Below are 12,475 nucleotides of genomic sequence, written 5' to 3'. Positions count from 1 at the left end.
CCAAAAATTTGAAGATTTAGTAAATTTTATATTTTGTGAGGACCTTGTAATATTAACCTTGCAGCTGATTTTCCAATCTTGAAATTTTAAGCAAAATGCTGCTTGAATTTCTGCTCTGCAATTAAAGGTACCCTGAGGCTTTTCTTTGCAACCAAACATGGTTTTGTTTCTTATAAAACTGAAGTGTGCGCAGGCTTGTAGTTACTCAAAGCCTTCCGTGCATTTTTTGATGTTGCACAATCTGCATTTTTAACATCATCAGTTTTTCCTGTTTTACTGGCACATTAACTGCAACTGCATTACTGCTCTCTGCTGTCTGCAGATGTGTCATGTATCTATTATGCCACCTCCATAGCGGTGGCATACATGTGCATCCATATAAATGTTCAGTTTTCAATGTTACTCAGCTAAAATATATTACAACACTTATCTAGGTCAGAGAAACATTTCTTTTTTCAATGGCAGTTTTTCCAGAAAAAAAGAATGTATATATTTTGCGGTGTTCCACAAGGGAGTTGCTTGGGTCCACTTTTATTTTCAATTTTAATAAATGATGCTGATGTAAATATGATTGCAGGCGACTCAACATTTTTCTGTTCACCAACTTTAGTGGAGTTGAGAGAAAATCTGCTTGTAGACTTCAATGCATTACTCAGTGGAAGAGAATTAACAAATAAGTATTGAACATTGTCAAAACTAAATGTATTGGATTTGGTCATAGCAATGTTCTTGCTAATGCCACTACACCCAATTTCATCCATAAATGGGACATCAGTTGAGCACCCAAACTACTGGGTGTTAAATTAGATAATTAGCTTTCATGGATTGAATAAATTGATAACATTGTTTCCATGATGGGAAAGGGCATTAAAACTGGGGATCCAAACAATGAATAAAGAATAAAGACAGTGTTCAGTGTGCTTTCATTTTACTCCACAATTTATGAGTAGCAGTTATTTTCTCCCCCACAAAAAAATCTTACAGTAACTACTAGGTTAAACACACATAAATACCACTGTCTGAGTTTGCCCTTTAGGGAAATGCTATAAAATGTGATTGCTTGCATGGATAACTTTTCGACAGATAGATGATGACCTGATTTACATCACAATGTGTGAAGGTCTCTAAGCACAAATAGTAATAATGTCTGTGCTGGAATCATTTTGTAAGCAACTCTCGGCATACAAATACAGACACATAGAAACATACTGTATGAGATCGATATCAAAGGCACTTTGTGATCAATGTTGGAATTAATTGGGAGTGTCACAGGGACCAGAGTGCTAAGTTGTCAGATACTGTTTAATAGCTGTTGAGCTGGTGTCTGCTTTGCATCTAACTGGCTGCACCGAAAGGCTGTCTTTTTTTTTTAAACTATGGTTGTGTATATATCACATTTTTTAGGGCTTTGTTTTCTACACTTGAACTCTGTTTCAGTTGCAGGGATGTCAGCTTTGGTTTCTCTTTTTCTGTGTATGTCTTATTGAGTTTTCTTACTTAATTCACTGTTTCATCACTGATCAATGTTTTATCACTGTTTTATCTTGACAATTGGACAATTGCCTTACCACTTTTTCCTGTTAACAGTGGACCCCTGAGGTTTACTGGGTGTAAAAAAGCCTTGAAATGCTGCCCACAATTTACGCCTCTTGGATCCAGCCTGCCTGGTCTCAGCTCCATTTATTTATAGGAGTGTTTCAGCGGGGTTGTGTACAGTGAGGGAAAAAAAAAAGGCTTTGATCTTAAATTGAGGATGCTTTCCACATCTTAGTAAGGAAGGACACCAGTCAATATTTGGCCCGAGGTTATTTAATTTGGACAAGGAGTTTGATTCATACATTAAAAATTCCAATTACCCTGTCAAGAGTTGAGCGAGCCCAGAGGAGGCTGTTTTAATCATACAGCTTTATCAAACTCTTTAAATTGAGTTTAACATGGACAGGATCATACATTCTGCCTCAGGGAAGGTGACATCCCTTAATTTGTCCTAAACAGTAAACATTTTAAAAATCCATGTTTAACTAGAATTACTTATACGGAATAAATATTGAACACTCCTTTTCCTTTCAGTCTCTTCTCTCTCTTTCTGTTAGATCCAAGATCATAAACTTTTTAGGATGCTTTTACGGAATATGAAGAATGGATAAAAGCACATTCTTAATGTCACGTTAGATGAATGCTGCACACAAAACAACCATGTACACTGTCAATCAGTTATCGAAAGAAAGGCTCATTATACTCCTAAATTATTCCATTTTCTTAAATAAAAAAAAAGGAACAGACAAAAATGGCTTAATTCCCACATTTGTATGCTACTCATGTTCCCCCACATTGATGAGAAGGTGCTATTCCATTTCTTCTGTCAAATAATGTTGTGGTCAGGTATAAATCTAGCATGTGTCTGATCTGCAGGTGGTCACAGCTGGACCTCCTGTCTTACCATTCCTGAATCTATTTCACAAAGATATTACAGAGATCTGAGCTGCTGTCAGATATTTCCCATTCCGTCTTATCAGTGGAAGGAATGATGTCTGGCATGGCAAACAAAGTATGTGCAAAGTCCTTAAATAAAGCATGAAATTGATGGGATGCCTGTCTAAGTGAGGCACCGCAGAGCCACGGGCCCTCTTGCAGCAGACAGGTACAGCTGCTCACCTCCAGACTGCATGCCTCCCATTTGGACTCCCATTAAAGTGCCCGGCGCTCTGAGTCAACACTTTTAATGCAGAAAATGACTTCATTCATTTTCCATTACAAGAACCACGTTTTTTAAAATCTGCCTACACAAAGCGCTGCTTATTTTTCTGCTTCTCCACAGATGAATTTGCATACATTGGGCCGCTGAAGACGAAGAACTTCCCCCCATTTTAGACATTTGGTCATGGTAGTGTTCGAGGACGGGATAAAAAGGAGTAAGCAATTTACTTCACTATACGTCAGCTTTCAAAAGCTACTTGAGAAATCCGGACACGTAACATACTTATCATCCTGCAGATTATTTGGTGACTGACTTGTATGTTGATGAGCGCTCGTGTATGTGCGTGCATGTGTGTTCGTGTGTGTGCATGTATGTCTGAATGTGCTGGAGAGTGCGTGGCAGAAATCAGCTGCAACAGTGATATTTTTAAAAAAGCCTTTAACTCACCAGGGAACTGGTAGCTGTAGCTGGGTGCGAATCCAGTGTATCCGCGGCCATACGTTGCCACAATATTAGGGTAACCTTTGACAGAGCAGAAAGAGATTAAAAAGAGATGAGAACTATTATATATAAATGTGATACACACACACACACACACACACACACACAGAGAGAGACAAACATTGGAATATGACTACTTACAAATCCACTTTGAGAGAGAAACAAATCTTAAAAGACTCCATTTTAAACTCTTGGGGATTCAGACTACTGAAGTGTTCTCATTTTTCAAGCAAATTCTAATGTTATTTGATACCCTGAAAAAAAAACTACAATAATCCACATTAAATATGAGCCTGAAATAGTTAGGATTAAGTTTTACATTTCAGAACAGTACTTTCCATATACAAAGTGTTTATTATGTGTCAACCCTGCTTTGTTTGGGGAAAAAACTGTAATAAGTAAGAAGTGATTTATTTTTATGCTTCAAGCCTAATAAAAAGGCGGCATGTATTTATAGCTCATAATGTTGATGGTAGATTGTCAACTGAAAAACATTCGCTGTGTGTGCAGTTTGACACCAAGCACCACCCTCAATCAATGGTCAACTGTCACAATTACATTAACATCTAATCTTGATCGCGCAGCTCTGGTTGCTTTTTCCTACAGGACATATTTTACACAATCTCTCCTTAAAGCAAGTTATCCTTCATGGATCAATAACCCGTTTAATCATATTAGATTTTAACACACTTAGGTACCTCGACAGGAGCCTCTGAGCAGCTAATACAAAGTTTTTCTTCCTTCTTTTATGTAAGTGATCCCCATCATTAACTGGGGTTTGATTTTCATTGGGGTTGGGTATCAAGAACTGTTTCTGCTGGTTCTTAACAGGTTGGAATGCAAAGCATTAATAACTTCCCGAACAAACAGCACTCCCCTGGTTCTTAACTGTCTCATTCATTTTCATTTTTTAATTCAATCACAAGTTCTCAGGCACTTTTATAGCTCAGTGTAATAACACATTATAGCAGGTGCCTTGAAATGACGTTGGCGTCTGTTTCTGTGCATCTCTAGCATAGCAGAGAGCTTTATGTGTTATTCTGGCTGATGGTTAAAAAGATACTGTGGGCATGGAAGTGATAGCTGCTCCTCATTTACACCTCCAGCGTGGCATTCATTTGTGTGTTGCTTTATTGTTTTAATATTTTACATAAGGTTTAACCAGCAATTGAAACTAATGTGTCATCTATGGTTAACTATCTCAAGAGTTACCAAGGCAACCAGTGTCATATGGAAATCATAAGTATGTGCTAAATGTGTTTAATCAACCAGACTGCTTACATAGGAACTACCTCTGAGAACAGCAACACTGAGGTGAGAGTTTTGCACACCTTGTTTTTACCTGCAACACTGTTCAAATTAGCAAGAGCTTAGCTTCCTCAAATGAAACCTGACTCTATATTACTGCTCTAATTTAATTTTAATTGGAGGTTGTTTTTGTTTTTTTCCAAATATTAAACTGTGTCTGAAAAACATATGAACATGAATCCAACATATTAAAAAAGATGAATCGTCCTATTCATAATTCCCATTTAATTTACAGTGAATAACATTGATGATAGGCCAATTATCACCCATAAGTCATGGTGCATCATGTGAGCTAGCTAACATTCCAAGAGTGTGGACAGCCTTATGAGCCACAATAAACTGTACTGTGACTTTTAAAGCAAGAGACACATCGTCCACCTTAAAAACCACCGGCAAAAGTGCAGAGGGCGAAGCTTAAGTACCTAGCCATGCCACAACTGCTGCTGAGTTAGCAGCTACAGGCTAGCACAAACAAGATATGACTCAAAAATGTAAGTAGTAGGGGTGGGGTCCCTGTTCTGTCAGTCTTTCAGCTAAGAGATCCTTAGCCTGAGAAATGTTGAAGACCCCTTATATAGGAAATACATAAAATCTAATTCAAATCTAATGTCCTGTCATCTGTGTTTTAAATTGTATGCGCACAACTTTTTCCATATTGCAATTTTGCATTTTTGTTGTGTACTGTAGATCTGGTGCCAGTTCCTGCATTTTCAAAGACTAGTCTGTGCAGTGTTGACAGTGCACTCAGTTTAGCAGCCTCTCTCTCATCATTCCTGCCATGCATTAAAGCTGAGTTATCAACTCTGTCCATCAGCATGCAGTGACAACTGTACTGCCCTTCCTGATCACACACCTTTGTACAGCAGGTTTCTCCTTTAATGCACGCTACTAAGCTAAGATCTCAGATATTTTTTTAAAAACATTTTGTACAATTTGTATTAAAATGGGCTGCAGATGATTCAAATATAATCCATAAATTTCATGTCATGTTCGAGGGCTGCACAAAATGTTTCTCAGGGCCACCATAGGCCCACGGCCTGCAGTTTGGGTAACTATGGAATACATCAAAAGCACCAGAAAATATTTCTTAATCAAATTAGGAAAATTTTGGTAGTGGTGGAACCTTTTCTTTTCATTTCCATACAGATTGGACCTTTTAATGTGATGTATTTCCTGTATGAAAGGTGACATATACATTACAATAATTACCAGTAAAATCAGTATTTCAATGAGAGATGCTTCACACAGTATGAGTACATACATCTGTGATAAACCAGTACTTGAAGCCCAGGAGTAGTTAGTCAGGGTTACTATGTATACAGTTATGGTAAAATGTACCCATAGCCAATGAATTATAAAAGTTGATGTGACTAGAAAATGTGACTACAAACTGCCATCTGTAAACCAAAGTCAAAGTCTGTGTGAGGGTACAGGCTTGTTTAGAAGTTATACAGTCCCTGGATGGATGAGGAGTTACAATGAGGCCAGAAGAGGACCCAGTGTCACTAGAAAAATTTAAGAGTAGCAGATGTATTGTTCATCTGCTGTCATGATTCTTATTACAACCACAGACCCACCAGTTAATTAGCTGGACAGTTTTCAGACAGAAGCAGCTGTGGGCAACATATTGAGAAACGGGGTGTGAGGGAGCAGGCAGCTAGGAAGTGGGATGCAGACAAAACAAGACATTTGAGAAGAGTGGGTGGGCGAGCAAGTGAGCCTGCAAGAGTCAGTGAGAATTTGAGCACCATCAAAGGTAATGTAAACATAATTAACCCTCTAATTATGGTATATGTCTCAGTCTTTATCCGTTTTCCTCATGCTATTATCACCTTCAACCATAAGTCTGGACTAAATTACCTAATAAGAGGAAGTCCTTAAGGCCAGGAATGAATCACTGGAGCCAACCTTGATAACTCTTCCTCAATGTGTGTAAATTACACCTCAGAAACTGACCTTGGAAACCTCTTTCAGGCTTTTGCGTCTTCGGTTCTTGTTAGATACAGTATGTACCAGCCTGATAAATTTGCTGTAGTCACAGCTGAATGTCTAGACTGTAAATTTTGGGCTGCTCCTATAGAGAGTGCAGACTAATAGAGCTTATATTAAAGGGATAGTTCAGGTCTTTTGAAGCAGGTTTGTAAGAGGTAGTTGTGCATAGTCAGTGTATCACATATTGTAGATGTCTGTTGTAACACGCCCAGTTTAGATAAACAGGCTGGCGTACCAACAAGGAAGATGAGCAATGTAGTACTATGAATGGGTTGCAGCAGCAAAATGTATTTAAGCCACCTGAACTAGAATTACTGCCTAGGGGTTGGATGCCACTGTGCAACAGCCATGTTACAGCTACAATTTGCATCCATGTCTGTGAAAACATAGATGCTTCACACATATTTTCCCCCTAGCAGCAAAACAATTAGCACAATGTTAAGGTGGGCAGGCAAAAATTGCGTCAACAATTCAGTATCTGACCAAACGTCTCCCCTTCTGTTCCTGAGTTATGGCCATGAATATGGCCAGAAAAGTGTTTTTGCAGAATATTTTGATGTCACAGTGATGCTGATCTTTAATCTTATAAAAATAAAATGTCATAACTTAATCATTTTATCCTATCAGACATTTGTGTGAAATTTTGTCATAATTTGTGTGTGAATTGTTGAGTTTTTGCCCAAAACATGTTGAGGTAACATTGACCTTGACCGTTGACCAACAAATTCCAAATCAGTTCAGTGTTGAGACCACGTAGACCTTTGTGCCAAATTTGAGAAAATTCCCTCAGGACACTCTTGAGATTGCATTCATGAGAATGGGATGGATTAGGGCACAGTGACCTTGACCTTTGACCACCAAATTCTGAACAGTTTAACACAGAGTCTTAGTTGATGTTTGTGCCAAATTTGAAGAGAAGAAGTGTACCTGAGATATCATGTTCAGAATGAAACGGACGTGGTCACAGTGACCTTGACCTAAGACCACCAAAATCTAATCAGTTCATTGTTAAATCCCAGTAGATGTATCTGCCAAACATCCACTTGGATGTTTATATTGCATTCACAAGAAAGGGAGGTACATTCATCTACATACATACATGCAGACATACACATGAACGGACGGAGAGAAAACCTCAAAACATTAAGGCTCTGGCCACGGCTATCGCCGGCGCCGAGGCATAAAAATCAATATCAGTTTATGTGTATGCTATATTAAAAGAATTTTTACCACTTTACCTTGCCCTCAGACAGCTCGTTCTGACAGGAAAGCTGTCGTTAAAGCCACCAGACTCCACTGACATTAATTTAAGCTCGCTGAACATGGGAGCTGAAGGTCCACTGCTGCCTCGATCAATTAGTTAGTTTGTGTTATTGTGAGACTTTAGTGAATCCAGACAATGGAGTCTGGCTTTGACGTGAACGATAAACTGGCTTCAGTTCCCTGTTGGAAATTACTGTCTGACAGCAAGTTAAAGCAGTGAATATATTCTAAGTATAGTGTAACGTAAACTAGTATTAAGGTTTTCTTTTTTGGTGGGACTTTTTTTTTAGATTGCTGACCCCCCCACTGCAAGAGATTCCTTTGCTTCTATGTCAGACTCCTGTTTCTCCAAATTAGGGCCGTGCCAACTGACATCTACTGTAGGTAACACTGGCTATGGATAAGTACCTCAAATAGCCCCACTTCAAAGCATCCAAACTATCCCTTTGAATACAACTAGATGACATATTTCTAAATAATAACTGTATAGAACATTTAGTGTACGGAGCTAGACATTTAAACATGTTGTCCAGAGGCGGCCTGTATACACTTGTATGCATGTGTCTGCGGCATGAAGGCGTCAAAACATATTTTGCATGAATGCATATTTGTGTGTGTGAGGATGTGCGTGAGTGTATGTAGGCTATGTGCGTGTGTGTGTGTGTGTGTGGATGTGGGTGTGAGCATGTGTGTGGATGCTCTGTTCTGTATGCCTCAGAGCCTGTGCCAGCTGGAATCAGAAAGGTTGACCTTGGTCATAAATATCTAATCAGTGTTTGCTGTCCATGAAAAAGTTCAATTTATTCCTGACCCAATGGGAAAATGCCTCTCCCAGACCCTCTCCCCGTCTCTCACAGACAAAAAGAAATGCAACTCAGAGAGGCAGTGAGAGGAACCTTAACCTGGTATGGATAAAGTAGGACGGAGGCTCCGGCAGGAAAAAAAAAAAAATAAATAAAAAAATCCTCCATCAGCTGCTGATGAGAAGTCATCACCAGGAAGTTACAGATGGATAGCTTTCACACAACCCCTCTTTGTTTGTTTGGTCTGAAAAGAACTGTGATATGATACAATGAAAAGCTATCACCCACTGCAAAATATTGGATATTATGTGTTTGATACTGTCTTACTGTCAAACAGAATAAATGCCAAACTGAAATTGTTGGCTTAGATACCACGGCTCCTCATACTTCCTTATTTCAACATTTTCTGAAATAGCAAAACCACTTCCCCTGTCTGATGTACCGCATTACAATGGGTTTCACATTACTAACCGGAGAATTTGCAGCAAGATGCGTGCACCGAGTATATGAGGAGAGGGCTATAAAGAGGAATATGAAAGTGTCGGGAAAGTGGATTAAGATACGTGCTAAGTTAAGCTACTATCTCATAAAACCCTTAGTATGTGCATACCAACAAGAGAGTGGGAGGAAAGAAGAAAGAAAGAAGAGAACCCACTGTGTTTCCTACCATTTCACTAAATGAAGCCTGCCACTGTGTCTGGCCTGGTGGCGGCCTCTTAGTGCTCTTATTTGCCTTATTAATATGCATGCTAATGTACCTATTTTATGGCTCAACAGTTCTGATTCACTTTAAAATCAATTATCCATCTGGTACACCCATACCTCGCCCAGGCTCAAATGTGTATTAATTTCAGCAAACATACATCGGGCACAACACAATAAAGATAAATGCCTCGATTAGAGGCGGTAAACAAAGGAGCTAGGGATGGCTTTAATGAGATTTGGCACAAAAGGAGCTTACACTTTCTTAAATAATGAGCCTAGGGTCCCCTTTTTCTAAATGCAAATTATATAAAGGAATGTTTCGCTGTCCTTGTTCCAATTTCATTTAGATAAGAGTGTCTCCAAACAAGTTGGCTGTTAATATTCTCACATGAGCACATCACTGCCTTTCCGCCTGCCGTCTCCCAATGGAGGGGAAGAGTGCTGTCCTCTTCACAGACACATTAGTCTGTAATAAGTTCTGAAAAGTTCACTGTGCTTGTTAAATACTTCTAACAGATGAGATGGAACTGAACGACTTAGATAGAGCTGACAGAAGCACTTGGCCAGTCTTATCTACACTTTTAGCACATACAGATCTATAATCAGTCGCATAGCAAGGTCAACCCTGGAATAACCCTGACAGTTTATGCAACTGTACAAATATAGATGGATAGTGAATATATGGACACAAACATGGATAGATAGCACAGGTAATTGTTTTACTGTCCCTTAATTGTACTTGTTTAAAAAAAAAAATCACAGCTCTGGTTTATGACCATTTTTTCAAAGAAAATGCAAAACAAGCAACATCTTACTGCATCGACCTTCAAAGCCACTTCAAATGTTGCGTTACCTGGTACAGATAAAAATGCATGACTGTGGTTCTGCACCTGCTATGAGAGGGAAGGGGAGGGGGATACTTGCACGGTAAAATGAGTCTCTTACAATCAGCTGCATGTCTCTTTTGCTTTTGAAGGAAAAAATAAATCTTTTATGTGAGGGCAAATCCATTTGGTCGGGTCGCACATACAAATTATATGCATAGGAAATGTGAACGACAGACACACAGACAGACAGATGGACGGATAGGTAGATAGTGAGACAGATAAATAGGTAGACAGAGAGACAGTGGGTGGGTGGGGAGGAAGGGAGGGGAGAGGAGAGAGTGCAATAGTGTTAAATAAAAAGGGCCACAGGCATGGGCTGGATGGTAATGAAGAGGGGTGGGCCAGCAGCTGAGGTCCCTGTAGATGAGATCTCTCCCTGACATGTGTGTCCCCTTCATTACCCATTAAGGGGGGCACAGTGATGAATCCTTAATATGACATTACACCAATTTTCCTCTTCATTTAGCCTGCTAATGTGCTGGTCTGCTCCTATATGCCCAGGGGCTGCCTGTACCAGACTCGACCAGAAATAGACCACAGTGGCCACTGGTGGCACACCTTGAAGCAGCCTAATTAGGGGCAGCGCCCACCTAATGGGGCTATCTAGACGAGAGTTTGCATAAGTTGGTTTTTTTAGAGGGTAGAAATTGATGACTGAATGGCGGGCGTGTCTGACACCTCATCTGAACCCCACACAAACGTTATGTCTTACATTTTTTTGGTTTTATTTGCATCCTAGTCAAAAATTTGTCTTATCAGTTAAAAAAAACCAAGATATTTATATCTAATTTTGTGCCTGATGGGCCTTGTCAACATGATTTAAAATTAAAATGTCATACAAAGTATATGTGTGTGTGTGTGTGTGTGTGTGTATGTGTATATATATATATATATATATATATCGATATAGATATATAGATATATATATCTATATATACATATATACAGTACAGGGCAAAAGTTCTATTGCCCTATTGGACAACTGTTAAAATTCATATTATGGCAAGAACCAACCAGCTAACTAAAGAAAAACGAGTGGCCATCATTACTTTAAGAAATGAAGGTCAGTCAGTCCGGAAAATTGCAAAAACTTTAAATGTGTCCCCAAGTGGAGTCGCAAAAACCATCAAGCGCTACAAGGAAACTGGCACACATGAGGACCGACCCAGGAAAGGAAGACCAAGAGTCACCTCTGCTTCTGAGGATAAGTTCATCCGAGTCACCAGCCTCAGAAATCGCAAGTTAACAGCAGCTCAGATCAGAGACCAGATGAATGCCACACAGAGTTCTAGCAGCAGACCCATCTCTAGAACAACTGTTAAGAGGAGACTGTGTGAATCAGGCCTTCATGGTCAAATAGCTGCTAGGAAACCACTGCTAAGGAGAGGCAACAAGCAGAAGAGATTTGTTTGGGCCAAGAAACACAAGGAATGGACATTAGACCAGTGGAAATCTGTGCTTTGGTCTGATGAGCCCAAATGTGAGATCTTTGGTTCCAACCACCGTGTCTTTGTGAGACGCAGAAAAGGTGAACGGATGGATTCCACATGCCTGGTTCCCACTGTGAAGCATGGAGGAGGAGGTGTGATGGTGTGGGGGTGTTTTGCTGGTGACACTGTTGGGGATTTATTCAAAATTGAAGGCACACTGAACCAGCATGGCTACCACAGCATCCTGCAGCGACATGCCATCCCATCCGGTTTGCGTTTAGTTGGACGATCATTTATTTTTCAACAGGACAATGACCCCAAACACACCTCCAGGCTGTGTAAGGGCTATTTGACCAAGAAGGAGAGTGATGGAGTGCTGCGGCAGATGACCTGGCCTCCACAGTCACCGGACCTGAACCCAGTCGAGATGGTTTGGGGTGAGCTGGACCGCAGAGTGAAGGCAAAGGGGCCAACAAGTGCTAAACACCTCTGGGAACTCCTTCAAGACTGTTGGAAAACCATTTCAGGTGACTACCTCTTGAAGCTCATGGAGAGAATGCCAAGAGTGTGCAAAGCAGTAATCAGAGCAAAGGGTGGCTATTTTGAAGAAACTAGAATATAAAACATGTTTTCAGTTATTTCACCTTTTTTGTTAAGTACATAACTCCACATGTGTTCATTCATAGTTTTGATGCCTTCAGTGAGAATCTACAATGTAAATAGTCATGAAAATAAAGAAAATGCATTGAATGAGAAGGTGTGTCCAAACTTTTGGCCTGTACTGTATATATATATATATATATATATATCTATATCTATATATATATAGATATAGATATATATATATATATGTGTATATATGGGGTCATGTTAACCGGATATTCTCGG

The 12,475-nt window shown here is 39.6% G+C and overlaps 1 protein-coding gene across 12 annotated transcripts in view; it reads right to left on the bottom strand.

The window, feature by feature from the left end:
• LOC125898059 (RNA-binding protein Musashi homolog 2) overlaps window positions 1–12,475 on the bottom strand; it is a 302,500-nt gene that overhangs the window by 52,579 nt on the left and 237,446 nt on the right. For all 12 annotated transcript variants that reach the window (XM_049591666.1, XM_049591667.1, XM_049591665.1 and 9 more), the window contains one exon: window positions 3,146–3,220. In XM_049591666.1, coding sequence (XP_049447623.1) covers window positions 3,146–3,220 — 75 coding nt within the window. The remainder of the gene's footprint in view (window positions 1–3,145; window positions 3,221–12,475) is intronic.

The sequence above is a fragment of the Epinephelus fuscoguttatus genome, linkage group LG12 (genome assembly GCF_011397635.1).
Source record: "Epinephelus fuscoguttatus linkage group LG12, E.fuscoguttatus.final_Chr_v1".
NCBI classification, from domain to species: domain Eukaryota; kingdom Metazoa; phylum Chordata; class Actinopteri; order Perciformes; family Serranidae; genus Epinephelus; species Epinephelus fuscoguttatus.
Note: the sequence above shows the minus strand (reverse complement) of the source record. Positions and strands in the feature narration are given on the sequence as shown.